This window comes from Haemorhous mexicanus, chromosome 6 (assembly GCF_027477595.1).
Source record: "Haemorhous mexicanus isolate bHaeMex1 chromosome 6, bHaeMex1.pri, whole genome shotgun sequence".
Lineage (NCBI taxonomy): Eukaryota > Metazoa > Chordata > Aves > Passeriformes > Fringillidae > Haemorhous > Haemorhous mexicanus.
Window position 1 is genome coordinate 62734612 of NC_082346.1, and position 19205 is coordinate 62753816.

The 19205-nt window shown below is 45.0% G+C and overlaps 1 protein-coding gene across 16 annotated transcripts in view; it reads right to left on the bottom strand.

Annotated features, from left to right (window-relative positions):
• KTN1 (kinectin 1) overlaps positions 1 to 19205 on the bottom strand; it is a 78312-nt gene that overhangs the window by 39052 nt on the left and 20055 nt on the right. For 15 of the 16 annotated variants that reach the window (XM_059850578.1, XM_059850585.1, XM_059850579.1 and 12 more), the window contains 7 exons: positions 15703 to 16258; positions 13953 to 14090; positions 11448 to 11615; positions 9055 to 9185; positions 6559 to 6675; positions 3315 to 3455; positions 1362 to 1468 (listed from right to left, as the gene is read on the bottom strand). In XM_059850578.1, coding sequence (XP_059706561.1) covers positions 1362 to 1468; positions 3315 to 3455; positions 6559 to 6675; positions 9055 to 9185; positions 11448 to 11615; positions 13953 to 14090; positions 15703 to 16225 — 1325 coding nt within the window. In that variant the 5' untranslated portion in view covers positions 16226 to 16258. Of the gene's footprint in view, positions 1 to 1361; positions 1469 to 3314; positions 3456 to 6558; positions 6676 to 9054; positions 9186 to 11447; positions 11616 to 13952; positions 14091 to 15702; positions 16259 to 19205 lie in introns of those variants that run through there. The other variant, XM_059850580.1, reaches the window with a different exon arrangement.

Here is a 19205-nt window from a genome sequence, read left to right on the forward strand (position 1 = left end):
AACATTGCCACACGTTTGCTACTCAAATGTCAACAGCAAGACACTCATTTGCAACCAAAGGGGGGGTTTGGGGTGTTTTCCCCCTCTGAAATGGTTTTATCCTAGGAAAGGGATGAGGGTCAGGTACTCCTGGCCACAGCAGCATAACCATCCAGGTGAGCAGCACAAGGCAGGGTCAGGAATTAAAGGTCAGCAATGAGCCACAAGCAGCAGCACAAGTCAGTAGGCACAAGGCAGGGTCAGGAATTAAAGGTCAGCAATGAGCCACAAGCAGCAGCTCCTGGAAGAGCTCTGCAAGCTGCCTGGCAAGATTTGGGCAGGCTGATGTCAACTAAAGTGGCTCAGCATGAGAAAAGGTCTCACATTGAAATTCACACTCTTTTCCTCTTCCCATAAAGGATTATTGATCCTTGCTGGCTGAGGACTGTTCCTCCTGGACTAACTGCACACTTTTCTTCAGAATATTTGTTGCTTCCTGGCCTTGACCTGACTATTAACTTATGGAGGTTATCTGATGCACTTTCTCAGCTGGGAGAGAAGATGAATTTGTTCAGCCCAAGGGAAGAATTTTAAGAGGTTCACCTTTGTGCCTAAGCAAGTAAAAAGCATTTCATTTTTATCTCAGGTTTGCTTGAATTAAACCCTTTTCAGGATAACTGTCTGAAAGATAATGATGCTTCATTTAAATGAACAGGACACATAAAATGAAGGGGTTCCACACCCTTCTCTGAGCACTTGACATTCAGTAATAAATAGCTGAGAGAGGAGAAACTGTGTCAGTTTTGTCTTCTACACTACACACCTTAACCAGGGTGCTCAGCTTTTACCTGCACAATGCACAAACTCCTCCCTGCCAGCTCAGGGGCAGCCCAAGTCATAACCCCCAAAAGACAATCTTTGTTTCTCCAAACATTTGCAACACCAGCAAATAAACCCAAGTGCCACCCCAGCAGCATCAGTACCTGCAGGGTATTGATATGTAAGTTTAGAGCTGCTGTTCTCCCAAGAGGCCACAACCAGCACCTCTCTCCCAAAGCCCCAGGGGAAGGATACACACCCTGCCAAAAACACCAGAGGTGTCTGAGCACTGCTGCACTTCTTTCTCTTAAAGCCTCAGCAGCACAGCCTAAAAGCTCAGGCTTCAAGTTGGGGAAAAAAAAAAAAAAGCAATTATTTGTTCTGAAAGCCCTGGCTCAATGCAAACACCAGCAGCTACCTGTCCAGCCCAAAATATTTGTGTTCCCAGCTTAACCACTCATTCAGAGACAGCCAAGGACTTGGAAACAAAAGAAGCAGAAGCCAGAACAACTCTTCAGGGGAGGCTCAAAAACACACAGAGCTCCAAAGAGCTGCCAACATACTTGCTCTCCATTTGATTGGTGGAAGTGCTGACAGCATCTCTCAGGATACCATTTTCCTGCTTCAGGTGGCTTATTTCTGCCTCCATCTGCTCACGGAGCTGCTGGAACTGATGGGGAAAAGAAAGATCAATTCTGGAAAAGATTAAGCTAAGGAGCAATAAAAACAAAAGAAACCAGCTTGTACAAGTAGGGAAGATATCACAATAATTTCAGTAAATAAAACTAAGTGGATTTTTTGGGAGAGGGGGAGCTTTGCTCCCTCCTCACACACCAGTTCTTAAATTAAACTGTGCTACTGAGACCCTCATGCTCATATCAAAGCAAAGGTTTCCTTTTATATCAGTGCATCAATCTATTTATCAAGGCCTTTTTTATTGTTTAAAAGGCTACATAAGTGTTACTCTGAATACCAATTGTTCAGCTACATAACCTGAGATATTTATCAATAACTGGATACCAATATATCACTTTTCCAAAGGGAAATAAAACAAACATGCTGTGAATTACCATTAGACAATCCTCCTTTGCTGTTCCTTTCAAAAAACCAGGAAAAGTAAAAAGAAACTAACAATACACAGATTACAGCATGCAAACTGCAAAAGGCTAGTCCTCATCTAATATTCTGATTTTCAGCAAGGTTCCAAAGCTGAGGCAGAAAGAAGCCCTGATAATCTAAGGTTCAGAATAGTGTCAACAAAGTCAAAAGACAGGATTTAAAGAGAAAAAATGGACTCTGCATATGCAGACACAGCAAAGCTGGTCTTGGAGCCCAAAGGTCTGCTCTGAAAATCCTTGAGCACACACAACACTCTTCCTTTATCAGTGCCAGTCTGTAGATATGTAGATATGGCTGACACCATTCCAGGAGCCAGTTTCATCAAGTGGATGATTCATCAGTGAGCCTTTCTCACACTAGAAAATCCAAATAAATGTTTGTGTAACAACCCAGCAGCAGGGAGCAGTCCCTCGTAGGGCAGCCACCTCCAGTTCTGCCCCAACAAACATGACAAGCTGAGCCTTGGACATTTATTGGGGGGTTTCTTTCCCCTGCCTGTTTTGTTTTTTAAGGCCAACAAGATCCCAAGAGAAGCAGGGGCACAAACCCCACCCAGCTGGAAGCTGTGACCATTTTCAGCTCCTCTGCCATGCTGCAGCACATCAGCAGAGGGAGCAGGACCAGAGCACTGGATCTTTTGTATTTCCTTTCTCCAGCTCAGCCTGGGACAGCAGTTTTTGCTGAAGTCTCCCAGGTGTGCCCAGGGATCCTTCCCCCCTTTCCCAGCCAGCAGCAAGACCCTCTCCTTGTCCAATTATCTACACAGAGATGCTGCTCTCCAAAGGGCCATGACAGAAGATACAATTCTGAAGTTGGGAAGTTCACATGTTGAGCTTAATGCTGTGACATTGATACAGCAAGAACAACTAGAATGAAATCTAAGCATAAGATGGGCCATTTTCCTTAGAAAAATCTCAGTTAAACTTTTAAATCTGATGAAACAAACCCTTCTAAGGTCACTCTACTATAAAGCAACTACAATGGAAAGTAACAAGGGTCTTAAAAAAACACAAGTGGCTGCTCTGCAAATATTTCAAGCAAAGCACTCCCTCAGGCAAAGATATTTCATGTGTATTATGCCATGTTGTCACTCTGTACTATTATCTTAGAGACATTTATCTGCTGGTAAATGATCATCAGCATTAGTGGCTCCCTTAAGCTGAGTATTTCAATTAGACCTTACATTTTAATTGAATAACATTTCAGCAGAACACCAGGAAGGAAAAGTCACCAGATCAGGGAGCAGCTGCCTGGCCAGTGCTGGGCTTTACACACCTCAAAAGCCACCTGTGAGAACTCCCTTTCCTTCAAAGCAGGAATCCACCCCAAAGTTGTGCAGTCATTTCTCAGCAGTTGTGCATGAGCACCAACTCCAGGAGTTTCTGCAAAGCATTTACCTTTATCTTCATCTGCTGAGACTCCTGGTAGCTGACGTGGATCTTGCTCTGGAAGGTTCCGTGCTCCTTCTCCAGCGCGTTGATGCGCTCGCGCATCTTGGCCGTGAGCAAACCACTCCTCTCCTTCTCTGCCACCAGCTCCTGGGGTGGGAAGTGACAGCAAAAGGGAAACAAGTCACCCACAGCTGCTTTCTTAAGGCTAAGAGTCTTTAAGATCACTAAAAATAGAGCAAGTGTGCATCAAACAGAAGTTGTTGGAGTTCTGGATGCCGAGAATTTCAGACTCGCTGGGCTGACAGACTGACTCCCAGGAGAGCACTACAAAATTTGACCTGAGGCTGTGGAGAAGGCTTCCAAAATTGATTGATAAAACTGGGATTATGGGTGTGGAGTTAGGTTAGAAGTGTGTAATATCACAGGGTAGAAAACTTAAGAGTTTAGCGTTTTAAAATATAGTAATATATATAGAGTAAGATAGAAGTTTTAAGGCAGAAGCTGATCCTTCTTCTTTACTTTCTTCCTTCTTCACCTTCTTCTGTACCTTCTTCTTCCTTCCTTCTGTACCTTCTTCTTCCTTCTTCTTCATGGGTTTGGGTGGTATTTTGTAATTGGACAGAGAAGTCCACAGTGCGGACGTGGAGGGATTAGTTATTAGATTAAAAGTGAAAATAATTTAAGTGTCATTTCTTAATTAGATAGTTTAGCCTTAAAAAAACCTTATAGCAAAAGATTGTTAACCATTTTATACCTAGTTAGTGAAGAACTGCAGAACTCACTACTTGTGAAACTGTAACATAAATAAGAAGTTATAAACATCAAAGTCTGAACACAAACTATGGTCTGGAGTACCTTCAATTCCAACCTCAACAAGAGAAAAAGAAGGCAAAACCCAACATTTATTGGTGTAAGGATTGAACTCACAACCTTTCTGAAGTCAGCATCTTCATTCAGCAAATTTACAGAATCAAACCAAACTCCCAAAACCTGATCCTGTATCATCATAAATCTCACGTTTATTAAAAAGTTTGCCAATTTAAACACTGGTCTTGTGCTGTCTCAGAAGAGATGGGAGTCTTATTTCTATCAAATCTGGCTAAATCAGAGTCCTAACAACTAAAACCACAGATATCACAGAGGACAAAGCTTAGACTTTCATCGAAGTTTAGCAAAAGGAAGAACACAGGTAAAGCACCATGGCAAAATAGAGCACTTTAGAGCAAAATAAATGCTTTGCAGCAGGTTGTAAAGCCAACAGCTTTGCCACAGGAGATGGGCTATTAGTGCACTACAAAGGCCAGAGAAGCCCTGAATCCCACCAGCATGATGCCACATTATAGCTTTCAGATGAAAATACACATTGCTTTTTAATCTTTTATTAGCCAGTAATTCAACCCAGACACCTGAGAAATCCACAGAGCTGCTCCTCTGCAATATAAATACACTTGCTGTAGTAAGCAAAACCATTAAGTGCAGCTTTCAGCAGCTGCCATCACACAAATAGGAATTTGTACCACCCAAGCTTCAGGTGTTTTCAGCCACACAACTCCTAACACTGCCAGGGAGTCCTGACACAATTTAAATGCTCTAAATTATTAGCCTGAATACCCTCCATCTCTTTGGAGTAATTACAGTCTTTTTCACCTTTTAGCTTGAATAAAAGCTATTCTGTCTTGTAAATCAAACTCCAAGTTCTAAGACACTTCTGCAAATACAGTACAGACAGGTTGAAACAAATCTTTCTTCATTTTTTTTTAAACCAAGATGCAATTAAAAGGGCACCAGGACACACAGCAGCCCCCTCTATCCCTGCACCAATCCCACCATTCACTTGTAGCTCTCAATAACCCAGCTACCCTGCCAGGGCAGAACCAGAGATCCTGGGAAGATTAACTTTTCCCTAGTTTGTGTTTTGCCAAATACCTCTGAGTCTTGAGGTACTCAGCTCTTGCTCTCATTTATCCTCTCCAGGTATTATCATTATCAAGATCCCTGCAGGAATCACTCTGCACCTGAAAGCACCTTTAGCTTTTGACAGTGCTTTCAGAGAAACACATTAACTGGGAGATAAGAGCTCTTATCAGTCAAGCTGAGCTTTATCCCTTGTTTGTCCTGATACCTCAGCATTGCAGCAACTTTGCTTTTATTCATTTTCTCCCAGCTTTTCCCTTCCCCAGTTCAGATGGGAAAAGCCCCTGATGACTCCTACCTCTCTACAGCTCCTGCCTCTCCTTCACAAGCACCACGTTGCAGATGTTTTTTCCCCAACCACATCTGCACTTCCCACACTCAGAAACCTTCATCCATTTCCTCTGCTCCTTCAGCAGCAGATCCCTCTCTCCAATTTTATTCTGCAGTCCTGAGCCAGCTTCTTTTTTCCCCTCCAAACACATCCCAAGCCCCTTCTCTCTCTAGTTAGACACTGACTATCCCAAACCTACCCCTTGATCCCACCTGTAAACAGCTGTGCCCTGCCAGGAGCTCACACAACACCCACTCCCTTCTTCCTCTCCCATCTCCCAACTCCTGCATCCTCTGGCCACTCTGCTCCCACCTTTGGCCACCCAGCTTTCTGTGCCCAAATCATGTCCCACAACATGGTCTTCCTGAGTCTAATGCTCATGTGCTTCCAGACCAGCCAAAACACACAAATCTTTCTCCCAAGACTACAAAATTCAGTTCATATCTGCCTCATTATTTGGTCTACTGTAACTGTTTTCCTATGCAACATTCATAAAAGAGTAATTTTCATAAAGCAGTTTTGGCAGTGATGTATCAGCATCCCTCTAAGTCCAAAGCAGTCAGAGCTGCACCTCCAGGGGCTGAGCAGGCATTCTGCACTTTCTGTATCTTCCTTCTTGAAGAAAACCAATGATTGTTGTGCCTAGAAACACACAGGCATGTGAATGCTACACTATGGACCAAATTAAAACTGTGGTGCAGGAAAGACATTTCATATCTGCATCCACAGAAAGTCTCATAGTGGTGAAGGAAGTGCTTTTAAAGTCACCATTTGAAAAGAAAAACAGGCTCAGCTTACAAGTCTCAGTAAATTGAACTCCCTGGAAAAACTACTGGAAAGTAACTGCATAAATACATTGTAAAATCAAGTGTAGTGTCTTGGTAAGCTTTTTCAGTAAAAATAAATATTCTATCTTTTGGCTTAGCTGAGTGAACCAGCATTTGCTGGCTGCTAGTCCTCCAAACCCCTGCTCCTCTCTACACCCATGAACACCTCAGTATTTACCTGGGAGAGCTGCTTGCACTGCTCCTTTGCCACAGCTGCCTCCTCCTTCATTGCTGCAAGCATCTTCTCCTTGTCCTGGAGCTGGTGCAGAGCTGCAGCTGTCTCAGCCTTGCTGGCCTGCAGCAGGATGACATAAAAACAACCACAAGTAGTGGCACAGCACACTAAAAGGCAGCAGAGCAAACCTGAGAGGAGGAAACACTCCCTCCTGCTCCCAAATTTTCCATCTGCACTTTGGTGCATGTGGCACCACAGTTCTGCCACTATGGATTCACCAGGCAAAGAAATGCATTTAGAAAGCATGGAAAGCAATTAAGAGGGTAAATGGGCTCTTAAGGTGCTTCCCATTGGAAGAGAGCTGCAGTGGGGAAAACAAAGAACAGCCATTAAGAGAAATAATGGGAAAAGATGCAGAGATGCTGAATCAGTCAATCACTGTGGTTGGAAGGACTTCCAAGATCAGCTGGTCCAGCCCACGCTCAGGGCAGGTATAATCCAACAAATGTAATTGCTTGAAATATCTCACCACAAAGGGAAAAGGAAACACTGATCTGGTGTCTCCTTCCACTTCCCAGGAGAGCCTCCAGCTGATGTAGTTACATTTCTGCTGGCACACTGACACAAAAAGTTTCAGAGATACTCCAGGGAACAGACCTAGAGGAACAATCCCCATGGTCCTGCTACTTGCATACTGGTCCTACAAATGAAATAAATGTAATAAAGAGCACAAATCCTATGTGCTTGTGCTCAGATTTGACTCAGGGAAGTGTGATGGTTGTGCAGTCTCAGGCCTTGCAGGTTTCAAGCCCAGACTGGATAAAGCCCTGAGCAGCCTGTGCTGACCTCAGAGCTATGCTGCTTTGAGCAGGAGGCTGGACTCCTTGGACTTCACTCACTGAAGTCTGATAATTGAAGAAGGAAAGAAGTGTCAGTCCCATAAATGGATGCTGAATTTGTTTGGAAATTCTCCTTTAGTGGTAATGTGCATGCCTGCAGTACAAGCACACTGTCAGGGACTTGCATGAGCTACAGAGAACACAATTCACACTTCCACCTACAGAAACCCACTTTTTTTGTTGGCTATAAACCCAGGAACTAGTTTTCATCCTAAAGGTTCAGCTTTAACACCATACCTCCCTTTTAAACAAATAAAAAAAGAAAACCAGAGCAAGCAGGGTGGCTGCTCAAACAGGCAACACCATTCCAAGGGCAGCACTACTGGGTTTTGTCTTTGGAGGCTTTCAAGATGCAACTGGACAAATCCCTGAGCAAATTGCTCAGAATTCAGTGCTGGACCTGTTCTGAGCAGGCAGCTGGACTGCAGAGCCTCCTGAAGCCCCTCCCAGGCCAAACTGTGCTGTTGTTCTGATATATTGCATTAACTGGACTGACACGGAGCCAGTTCTGCATTTCTGCCCTGGTACCATGTCTGCAGAGGAGCACAGGATTGCAAGAGCTCAAGTGTGACACACAGGATGTGACAAGCACAAAGTGACACCCACAGTGAGTCATGGCAGGGAGGAGTAGGTGTGTGCCCAGCAACAGGACACGGCCACAACATAAAACACAATTTGCACCTCAACGTGACCAAGAGCTGCTTTCCCTGGAGGATGGCACAGACCTGGACCAGCTGCCCAGGGAAAGGGTGGAGTTTCCCTCTCTGGAGACATTCCAAATCCACATGGACACATTCCTGTGTCACCTGCTCCAGGTGACCTTGCCTTGGCCAAGGGATTGGACTGGATGGCCCCCAGAGCTCCCTTCCACCCCAAGGATTGCAAGATTCTGTATTGATAAGATATTGCTGGGCACCATTCTCTTCTGTCTCAACTACAAGAATTAAAAAGAACTGCCAAGCACTGGCACAAGATTGCCCAGAGGGGTTTTGCAGCCACTCCCTGAAGGCTTCAAGATATCCAGCCTGGATAAAGCCCTGAGCAGCATGGGCTGACCTCAGGAGCTGGTCCTGCTTCCAGTAGGAGGCTGGACCACTCCAAACCCCTCGAGGTCCCTTCCAAACCTGAACTGCCCTACAGTCCTATGAAAAATATCCAAAGAAGTCAAACTACATTGTACAGACCTGCAAAACACAGAATTAGCTGATCAAGTGCACAGCCACAGCAGCTTGTTCTGAACTCCACCCATAGCTTATCCTATTTACACATTTGGGAAAGATCACTCCCAAAAGTCACCAGCCATCCCTCCTCCCTGTGCCACCACACACGAGGCAGCAGCAGCATTCCTGCTTTATTCCTTGCTCTCCATGGCCATTCCTGCTCTTCCCAAGTGGCCAGAGCCAGCCCTGGCATGGCAGATGGCAGCCCAAAGGCAGCTGACAGCTCCCTGCTGCATGCCAGGCAAGCACAGAGCAGCTGGAGAGAGCCTCCCAAAGGCAGACTGGCAGACCACACTGACAGAGCTCCTCTGACAGCACCCCTTCCAACCTCTGCTTGTTTAATCAGTTTTGTCTTCCCCCCACACTCCACAGTCATTCACCTTTTGCAAGAAATCATGAATGGCACCAGATTTTTCCTTTAACACCTCCACTACACAACGGGCCTCGTCTTCAGAGAAGATCATATTCTTCATGGACGTTACAAAATCCTTGAATTTTACTTCAGCATTCTCTGCAACACAGAAGGGAGGATTTATTTACTTTGGACTCCATACAGAATTATTTATTTTGCCTTGAAACAGCATGTGATGGGGTATCATTATGCATTATATTTAATTCCAGTCTGAAATGCCAAGAAGCAAGAGGTCATGAACATTCAGCAAAAACAACATCTCTCCAATTTCAACCTGATAACAATCTGCCAGCTGATAGTTTTGGGAAAAGAGAAAATCCCACCACTCTGTTTGCACAGTTGGTAACGTTTATAGTGTTGCTAGCAAGAAGACAAAGCATAACACAGATTTTGGAGGAGAAAAATAGCATCAATGTGAAAAATTCAAGAGTCCTTTCCAGTGTATCATGACAGTAATTTAAACTGAGCTCTCAATTTGGAGGACAGCCTGGCTGCACAAGCAATAGACACATGAAAAGTTAATTAATTAAAAAACTGGCACATTTTGGATTACAATATATGGAAGACAAAAATATTAACTTCCAAATTTAGATTGAGGGACCTGCTGCAAGAAGAGTTCAGCAGCAGGAAGATAAATCAGTAAGCTCCCTCTTAATGTCTGACCAAGTGTTTAAAGAGACACATACAAGGAAAGACAATTCAACAGAAACAAAACTGTTTTCTCTAACAAAAACACTGCTCACAAACAGGCTGCTCACAGACAGGTCATTAGGTGGCCCTCTGACTCCAGGAAATGGGAGCACAAGACCAAGGCACCCCATATCCCTGTCAAATATTCACCAAAAAGTGTGTGAAGGGATGGGAAGAATTAAAAAAAGCACAAGTTTAGAAGTGATGTTTGGTCAGAAATTGTCCCATAGATCATGGAGACAGGTCTGGTCACCACAGGTGTGAAACATGCCCCTGAAATCAAGTTAACACATCAAACCCAGAGATCTGTCTGAGAAATAAATGAAGAACAGAAAACCAGCAGTGACTCTATGCCCTAAAAGAAATTACCAAGCATAAAAATCACTGAATGCCAGAGCATGGGGAGGGAGTGCTGAGGAATTCTAGCACACTCTGTCCTAGTCCTAAACCCAAGTGAGCCTTCACTTCAGCTCACATCAGTGCTGCACTGACATCACCAGTGATGCTGCTACCAGGAATATGCCAAGACCCTGAGACCACAGCCCAGGAACTGATCCCAGCTGGGCCAGGAGCAGCCCCAGCCCTGTGCTCCCTGAAGGCACAGAGACCTTGCCCTTGCATCCAAGGAGCTTACAATTAGAGCAGGGCAAGATTTCTATATTGGGAGGGCAAATCCCAGCTGACACAGGAGAATTAGGAGGTCATGGAGAAGGTCACAGCGTGCTGAGGAAATGAGAAGGGACAGGAGCACGTGAGGGGCTCTGATGCTGCAGGACAGTAACGTGCAGCCACTGAGCCAGCAGCACAACAGGAGCCTCAGGAATGTGGGAATCCAGTTAAAGAGCTGCCAGGAAGCTTTGGAGGGGGTATTTTAGAAGACAAGACTAAAAACAGAGGTTCCAAAGAATGAAGTGAGTGACCAGACAGTGCTGAAGAATGACCCTTGTGCCCAGACCTGAGCTGGGTGTCACTGCTCAGCTGCCTGGCTTCTCTCTGGCTGCTCACAAACTTCAGGACTCACCTTGTGGCTCAATGAGTTTGTCAGGCTTTGAGATGGTCAGAGGCCTATTTAAAGGTTCAGGGTAGAACACAATGCTCATTAATCACTCCAGGCATTTGTGGGAGAGTTTGAAGGAAGTTCTCCAGTCCCAAGCAATTCCAACTGCATGAAGGGAAAATTTGGAGTCTCCCTGGAAACTGCAAGACTCTCTCCACTGACAATCTGCTTCAGGTCACTCTGTATTGCACTGGGTCAGCCTCAGATAGCTCCATGAACAGCCCTAGAGCATGCAAGCTGCCTTTCCAGCCTCCAGCAGACTCCAAGAGCTTGTGCTGAACGCCCTGGGTTTGGAGTCCATCCCTGTGAGCAATGCCTGAACTCTCCACTGTGAACTCCCTCGCTGCATCTGTGTGGTCTGTGAGCACCCCTTTGCTCACTGGGGACACAAAAGCCCAGTCAGAGCTGAAAGGATTCAGATGGCACAGAGCCCTTTCCACAGTGCCAAAGACAAGGCACAAACGAGCACACACAAGAAGAGCATCCTGCAAAAACATCTTCCTCAAATCCCTTCTTCACATTACATCAGAGAGGATCCCCCTCCCCACACGTCTTCCCTGCTGAAGTTGGCAAGCAGGCTATGCCAGAAACAGACTGAAATATCAGTTCCTTACCTTTATCTGTTTCATTCTTCAGTTTCTTGCCACTGCTCTTCTGGATGCCCTCATTCACATTGTGTTTTACGACTTCAACCGGCTCACGCTTTTCCAAAGTGCCTGAGTCAGAATTATCCATCAAAGGAATATAAGTAGTTGCTTGAATAAGAGGTTCATCCACCAAAACTGTAATCATAAGTCCACATGATGGGTTAAAGCTTTGTAATAATTGACACCAACATTTTTAGAAAAGGTGCCACAACATTAAGAGTTGAAGTAAAGCATCTCTAACCTCAACAGTTAATTATACTCTCCATTTCTATTATCCATCACAGTTTAACTCATTAAAGCTCTTCAGGTAAGTCCATTAAATAAAGGTCTCTAATGCATAGTAATTTAATAGCTTCAATTAAATTTCTACTTCCAAAGCTGTCTTTTAGCATTTTAACAAGAAAAGAACTTTCACATTTGACTTTCATTTCACTTTAGTAAGAAAGTTGCACGTGGCATCAATGGTTTTACTTGTGGCTGTGGAGGAAATCATTCAGCATCCCTAAAATATGAATAAAGCCTTTTGTCCCTATTCTGCTAAAAGCTGGCACTTCATTGCCAGCATTTTCATGGATTACATCACCTGTGAACTCAGCCACTTAGGCAGAACATGCAGCAGGGGCAGCGCTCGAGCTTATTTTGCATGCAGACTCCATTGCACTTAATGAAGATCTCTCATCTGTCAGAGCAGGTTTGGGCATCATTAACATGCAGAGAGGTGCTCAGAGGCACTGCCTGACCTCAGCCCTCCACTCCCACACCACTGGATCACCGTGGTGAGGAGCAGCCTCTGTCCAGAGAGCTCCTCAGCAGAGACAAAAGCAGGCGAGGGGAGAGCAGGAGTGACGGAGCTGGGGCCAGAGGCACAGCCAGAGCTGCAGCTGCTGCTTGCCCAGCTCCTGCTCCACGCTGCCTGCAGGATGCCAGAGGCTGTGCATGGGCCAGCAGGCAAATCACTGCCCCAGCCAGCCCAGACTGCAGGGCTGATGGACAACAGATGCCAGGCAGCAGCACAGAGAGAGGAGGAACTGGGTGGGATGCAGGGTGTTGGGCATCACTGCAGAACAAGGATGCACTCCTGGCTGCCACAGAGCCAGTTATGGAACACTCCTAAATTCTGGCTCTGTAAAAGGAGGAGAATAGGCCAGATGGACCTTTTTGTGTCACCTGGTGTCTCTCCACTTAAGCAGGCAGCAAACACCTGCAGGTACACTGCAAGCTCAGAAGTGAGGAGAGCTCTCCTCCAGCAAAACAACCACCAGCTGCTCTCCTCATATTTTGCCTTCCTCTCCTTATGAGCTTCCCTTCCTTTCAACACCTATTTAATATCAGTGAGACATTTTGCAGTATGAAATCCCCACAGTCATGTCTTGGCGTCCACCACAGCTCATTTTTACTCTGTCATTTTGGAGAGGTGGCTTGAAAAGAAAACAGTTTGCATTCAAATAATGCATGAGCTATTGCCCTGTAGCACTAACAGCTCAGCTTTGCTACAGCTGAGCTGGTACTGACATTTCCTGCCATGTACAGACAAGTTTGTGCCCCTAAAAAAGTGCAATGCACCCAATTCCATCAGGAAAAGCACAAGAACATCCATAAAAGGTGATCCCACCCTGAGTTCCCCATCACTAGGTTTTTCCCAGGAATCATTTAGGAGTTGTTCAGTTACACAGGAACCCTACAGAGCCTGGAACTCCATCCTGGACTGAACAGGGCCCACAACAGATCTGCACCCTGATAACCTGACCAAAGCATAAAGGAAACAGTGGGCAACAGTGTCTCCTCCAGGAGCAGCCCACCAGCTCCCAACTCCACAGCTGCCCCAGCAGAGAAGAGTCTTGAGAAGATAACAAGGTGGCCTCACAGAACTTCATGGTCACCCTGTGTCCAAAAGCCAGACACAACAGCAGTCATTGTAAAAAATTAAAAAAAAAAAAAAGAGAAAAACACACAGACACAGAGGCACAGTGAGCCAGGAGGACACAAGAAGCAGCATCTTGGCAGAGAACAAGGGATGACAACAGTGAAGGCCTTGACAGCAAAGATGAACAGTTTCTGTTGGAGCAAGAGCCAGCCAACAAAAGGACAATAAGAGAGGAATGTGGTCAAAGCAACTGGCTGAAAAAACTGCAATCTTGTTTGGGGCAATGACTGCAGCAGCTCCAGACATGCCTTGCTCAGAGCAACTCCGAGTCTGCTCATTACTCCTGATTCAAGTGTGGATGTTGGGATCCAAGAGAGCTCAGAAAGGTCCACAACATTCATTATCCCATGCTCAGTGGAACCAGATGTTCATAAAATTTAACAGGATCTCGAGCTCAGCAATCTTTCCTACCTGGAATTTCTGCTTTTTCAAATCAAGAGTTACTGTTCTGTGAGTTCCTTTTCCAAAGGAAGAGGAACTAAAGCATGGATGGCAACAAGGTTTAACAGTCAGGTTTATCTGAGCAATGTCACAGACTGGATTCTTACCATTATCAACTTTCTGCTTCTTTGCAGAAACCTTCTTCTTCCCCGACACATTTTCTTGCTTTATCTCCTGGTGGAGCAGCACTGGCTCTTGCTTTTTGGCAGGAGATACAACAGAATCAGTCTTACTATCTTGATCATCTGCAACAGACAATTGAGACAATATATGCTCTTCTGTATATTCTCAGCATCACCTTTCAATCAGCAGCTCTGTAATAACCAAATTCTCCAATCCCAGGAAAACAAACTCCCATCTTTTAAATCAGAACACAAATTCATCCCCATATACATACACACACAGACTCACACACACACACAATTCCCAGATCAGGTGAGACCCCAAAGCAACAGGAAGGTTTAGCAGAGAGTCAAGAGCTACAGCACTCAGTGATTTTTAAGACAGGAATCTCATGTGCAAGCAGAACACACAGCAGTGCAAGGAACAGTTTAACAACTCCAATCCAGATTTCACTGTGACAGAGCAGACAGCACATATTACCCATATTATTTTCTTATTTAGAAGTGTACATTTCCCCTCCATGAACCCACTTGAGCATTTTAAACACACACCCCCAATAGCTACTGGGACTGTGAGAAGCAGAAAATAAGTGTTTCCCATTAAGGAACTGTTCTTTTTAAAAGCAGTTTCTAGTGAGAAATTTTTTTATCATTTTGGACAGCCTGTGCTATATTAAGATTCTTGTCAGAGCTGACACGCACAGCACAGGGCTCTGGTGTCAGCTCCTGTAATCAAGGAGAAGAGCTCGTTGTGGCTGCCCTCAGAACTGTGCTTGCAGACCACATTTGAACTGTGCCACAGAGATTTGCAGAGAACACCCACAAACAAGATTGGATACTTTCTCTGTTGGTAGTGGGTGGGCCTTTTTTCTCCGTTTTTTGGGGGCTTTTTTTCAGAAAAAGAAAAAAATCTACCACATCAAGCAGCAATGTCATTCTTTTTCCTCACTCCCTGTGCAGATCTGCTGTGCCTGCATCTCACAAGGGGATCTGCAAATATCTTGGGTTTCATTTATTTCTAGAACTGGGTATTTTTATTCTTTTTTCACTCCTATTCCTAGTCAAGGCAACTACATGGAGACATATCCTGCTGAGGATATGGTCAAGACAGTCAGAAGTGATTGTGATGAGCTTTTGGTCTGTTCCAGGTTGGCTATTTCAGTCACAACAGCTAGACCAGTTTTAGTATCAGCTCCATTCAGTTAAAGAGGTGTAGCAGGTGGGCAGCAATGAATCAACCACCAATCCATGAATCAGCCACCAAACACCTCTCTGTGCATTAAGCCTGCACTTAGAGTGATTTATTTTGCAGACTGCTATGAGGTTTCTTGAGATGCCCTCCCTTATCAGAGCAACCACTCCTAGGATTCTGCTTATTCACAGCCTGGCTCAGAATGCACACAGCAAAAATATCTCCTGACTTCTCTCAGGTAATCAAAATTTTGATTGAGAGCAAAGCAGCCAAACCACAGAGCCAAGCAGAGGAACAAGCTACTCTGTTTCACTTCATCTTTAGTAGAAGAAAGCAAGGATGGGAGGAGGAAAACCAGAGCACTGCTGCCAGATGAAAAACAGGGGGGAAAAAAGCAATAGCTCATAAAAAAGGAGAAGGTTAGAAGGGAGCTTTGCCCCATAGAGATCAGGCAGAACAGTTGTGAGAGACACTCTGTGGCCTTGCAAAAAGCAGAACACGGTTTTGGCGTTCTGTGCAAGAAGCATATGCAACATCAGATACCCATTCCATTTTTCTGCTTCTTCTGCCCAGGCTTCTTCTTAGCTGCTGTTGGTTCAGATGGTGGAGTGGGCTGTTTTGTAACAGGGACTGGATCTACTTTCTTGCCTGAAGACTTGGATCCTTCCGAGTCCTTAGTTACGTGATCATCTTGGTTGGCCTTGTGCTTCTTCTCCTTCTTCTTCCGCTCCCTGAGGCCGGCGGGGGCCTCGGTGCCACCCGAGGGGACAGCAGGGACAGGCTCCTCATCCGTGCTCAGGGCATCAGACAGCTTAAAGTCCCGAGGGGCACTCTCTGAGTCAGACTCGTGGATGGTCCCGTTCTGAGCCTCTTTCTTCTTGTTCTTCTTCTTCTCGGTTTTCTTTTTGTCGGCCTTGCTGGGTGGGAACTTCAGGTCCCGTCTCTGTTTGGCGAGGACCTCATCGTATAAAGTCTCTTTCATGAAAAGCCAGAAGAAGAGGAAGATGACTGTAATAACCACAGAAGGAATGAGGATGATGAAGTAGGTAGACTCGTAAAACTCCATTGTGCTTTTTCTTAGCTATGATTTCTTAAAAACCTAAAGGAAAGGAAAGGAAAAAAAAAAAAAAGAAGAAAAATTAGGTTTTGAACAGGTTTTCCCTCAGTGTTATTTCCTCCACCAATTATAATAATAAAAGAAGATTTCTCCTTGTTATAGAGCAGCCTCAAAGTAGCTTTAATAAAATTACCAAACTACATCATCCATGGAACAGCTCCTGGAATCATTTACCACTTGCTTCAAAGTTGTTGGCCTGGGTAGAAGAAGTGCAGTTTGCCAGACTGCTGATCTGGGGAGAGAATAATTCCCTTCCCTTGCTTTACTTCATCCTCCTCACTCTTCCTTCCCACGTGACTTCCATAAAGTTAAAGCTTTTGATTTCAGAAATACATGAGACAGCATTTCCAGAGGCTGTGAAATAAAGACCAGTAAGTATATGCAGAACTCTACTTTTTTTCTTTTTCTCTTTCATAAATCAAATATAATGAATTAAGATTCTTATCCTGGCAAGCAGGAGTTAAATTTCACCTTCCTTTTGTTCCTATATTTATGACAGCTTCAGAAGTGGAATGAGGAGAAGACAGGAGAGAGCCCTGAATTTCAGTCAGCCATAAAGAATCAGGTATTTTCAAAACTGCTTTTTGAAGTCTAAAACCCAGCTTTACACTCAGGAAAATTCCATACATTTATGGGGAAACAGGAAGATCTGTTACTTATTTTGAACATGTGATGGTATAAAAGTTCCAGGGCACTTACACAGACCAGATGATTCCAGGATAATTTGCTGAAAACAGTATTTTTGCCCCAAACATTACATTTATTTTCTTTCTAAAAAAGCAGGAACCACAGAGTTAAAGAAAAAGTCAGAACAAGGTTTAAAAACCTAACTTTGGGGTCAAAAGAAGCCAGATTTTCCCATTCCACAACTGATTGCTATAAACAGACCTGGATTTTTGCAGGAAGAATCCAAATCTTCTCCAGACTGCTTGCTCCAAGAAGGAAAATAAACCCCCCCCCAAAAAAAAAAAACCCAAAAAAAACCAACCACTACCTAATACTGAAAAAAAAAAATCCACACTTAATCCAAACTAATTAGGTAAGTGTAATTCCCAAGCCACCAACTCAGTTTAAAACCCATCATGGGAAGCACATGCCACAACTCCATTTTCCTCTACACAAGAAAAAATGACTGTTCAACTCCAGAGTCCCTTGGGACACCCATCCTCCTGGGAATGAAAGGCAAGGGATTTAACCCAGGTTGTTCAGAATATTTCCACTGCTGCTTGAAAAATGAAAACAGATGTGTCTACCCAGGGCACAGGGGATAAAATCCATGGAGAAGCTGTATGGTGCAGGGAGAGGGCAGGCTCTCCTTGCCTCTGGGCAGGAGATTTACTCATTTCAAGTTGTTTTACCTCAATCCCTGACTGGTTTGGAAGCTGCTGTCACAAACTGGCTTGTGCCATCCTGCCACACTGCAGAGAGCTCGGTGTGGAGTCTGGCTCTGGCTCAAGAGGGGAGAGCTGTTCTATAGAATAATTTCTGGACAGAGAGGAATTCCTGTGATAATATATTTGTACAGTGCATTGAGCAGCACAGAAAGCAAGGCTTGGGAACTCTAATTTGGCTATTAAGTTATCCAAATAAAAGACTAACACTTCAATACACTAATTATTCATCAGTTGTCTTAACGTTAAGTCTCCTCCCAGTTTGTATTTATTTTCTGCATGCACACAGCTCACTGAAAATTACAGGGTCTAAAATTACATCCAGCACAAAGTTTTGGAAGGGCTGAGAGGGATGGGAAGAAAAGCTTGTCTTTTGGGGGAAAAAAAGAGCACAGATGCTCAAAACTAAGCTGGAGCTTTCAAAATGATTAATTACAGCTCCTTGATAAACCCAGCTCCCTGCACTAAGTGATCTAATATTAGTCATCTCTTGAAGGAAGCAGATCTTGAAAATTTGTCTCAGCCAAAGTCAATATCAAATGCTTACGGGGAAAAGCTAATCCCCAAAGTAAATATGTAATTAAGCAGATTTTTCACAAGTGTAATTAAGTTGATCATTACAATACATTACTGCAGCAGCTACAGTAGCTGAGCACAAGGAGCCCAGCACAGCCCAGCTCATGACACCAGCACACAGCCAGCCATGAACTCATGGCATGGACAGGCACACCCTACACATTTCCCAGCATCTGACACCAGATGCTCAGGGCAAAGCACAGGCTCAGGGTAACACTCTGGTAAAGAGCTTCAAGGCTCTTCAAGAGGGTCAGGAGGGCACGATGGCCATCCAGGCAGGACATGCTGCACAAAGTGATGGCTGCTGCAAGACCAGAGAGGAGAGACACACTGAAAAGCTACAGCTGCTTCCAGAGGAGCCATAAATCCATCATGACAACAGCTAGTCTGGGTGGGGAATGTGTGCTGGACTAGCTGGGCTCTGATCTCAGAGCTGGACAAGCTCTGCTGAGCCTCTGTCCCCCGCCCTGCTACCCCCTCCCTGCACTTCCCCAAGAACAGGATCATCTCCCAGATCTGGAGCATGACACTGCAGTGATGAGCTCCAGAGCTCCAGTCCTACTCCTGTCCCCCTCCTGCTCCCTGCACTTCCCCAAGAACAGGATCATCTCCCAGATCTGGAGCATGACCCTGCAGTGATGAGCTCCAGAGCTCCATTTCTGCTCCTGTCCCCCTCCTGCTCCCTGCACTTCCCCAAGAACGGGATCATCTCCCAGATCTGGAGCATGACCCTGCAGTGATGAGGTACAGAGCTCCATTTCTGCTCCTGTCCCCCTCCTGCTCCCTGCACTTCCCCAAGAACAGGATCATCTCCCAGATCTGGAGCATGACACTGCAGTGATGAGCTCCAGAGCTCCATTTCTGCTCCTGTCCCCCTCCTGCTCCCTGCAATTCCCCAAAAATGGGATCATCTCCCAGATATGGAACATGCAGTGAGGAGCTCCAGAGCTCCATTCCTGCTC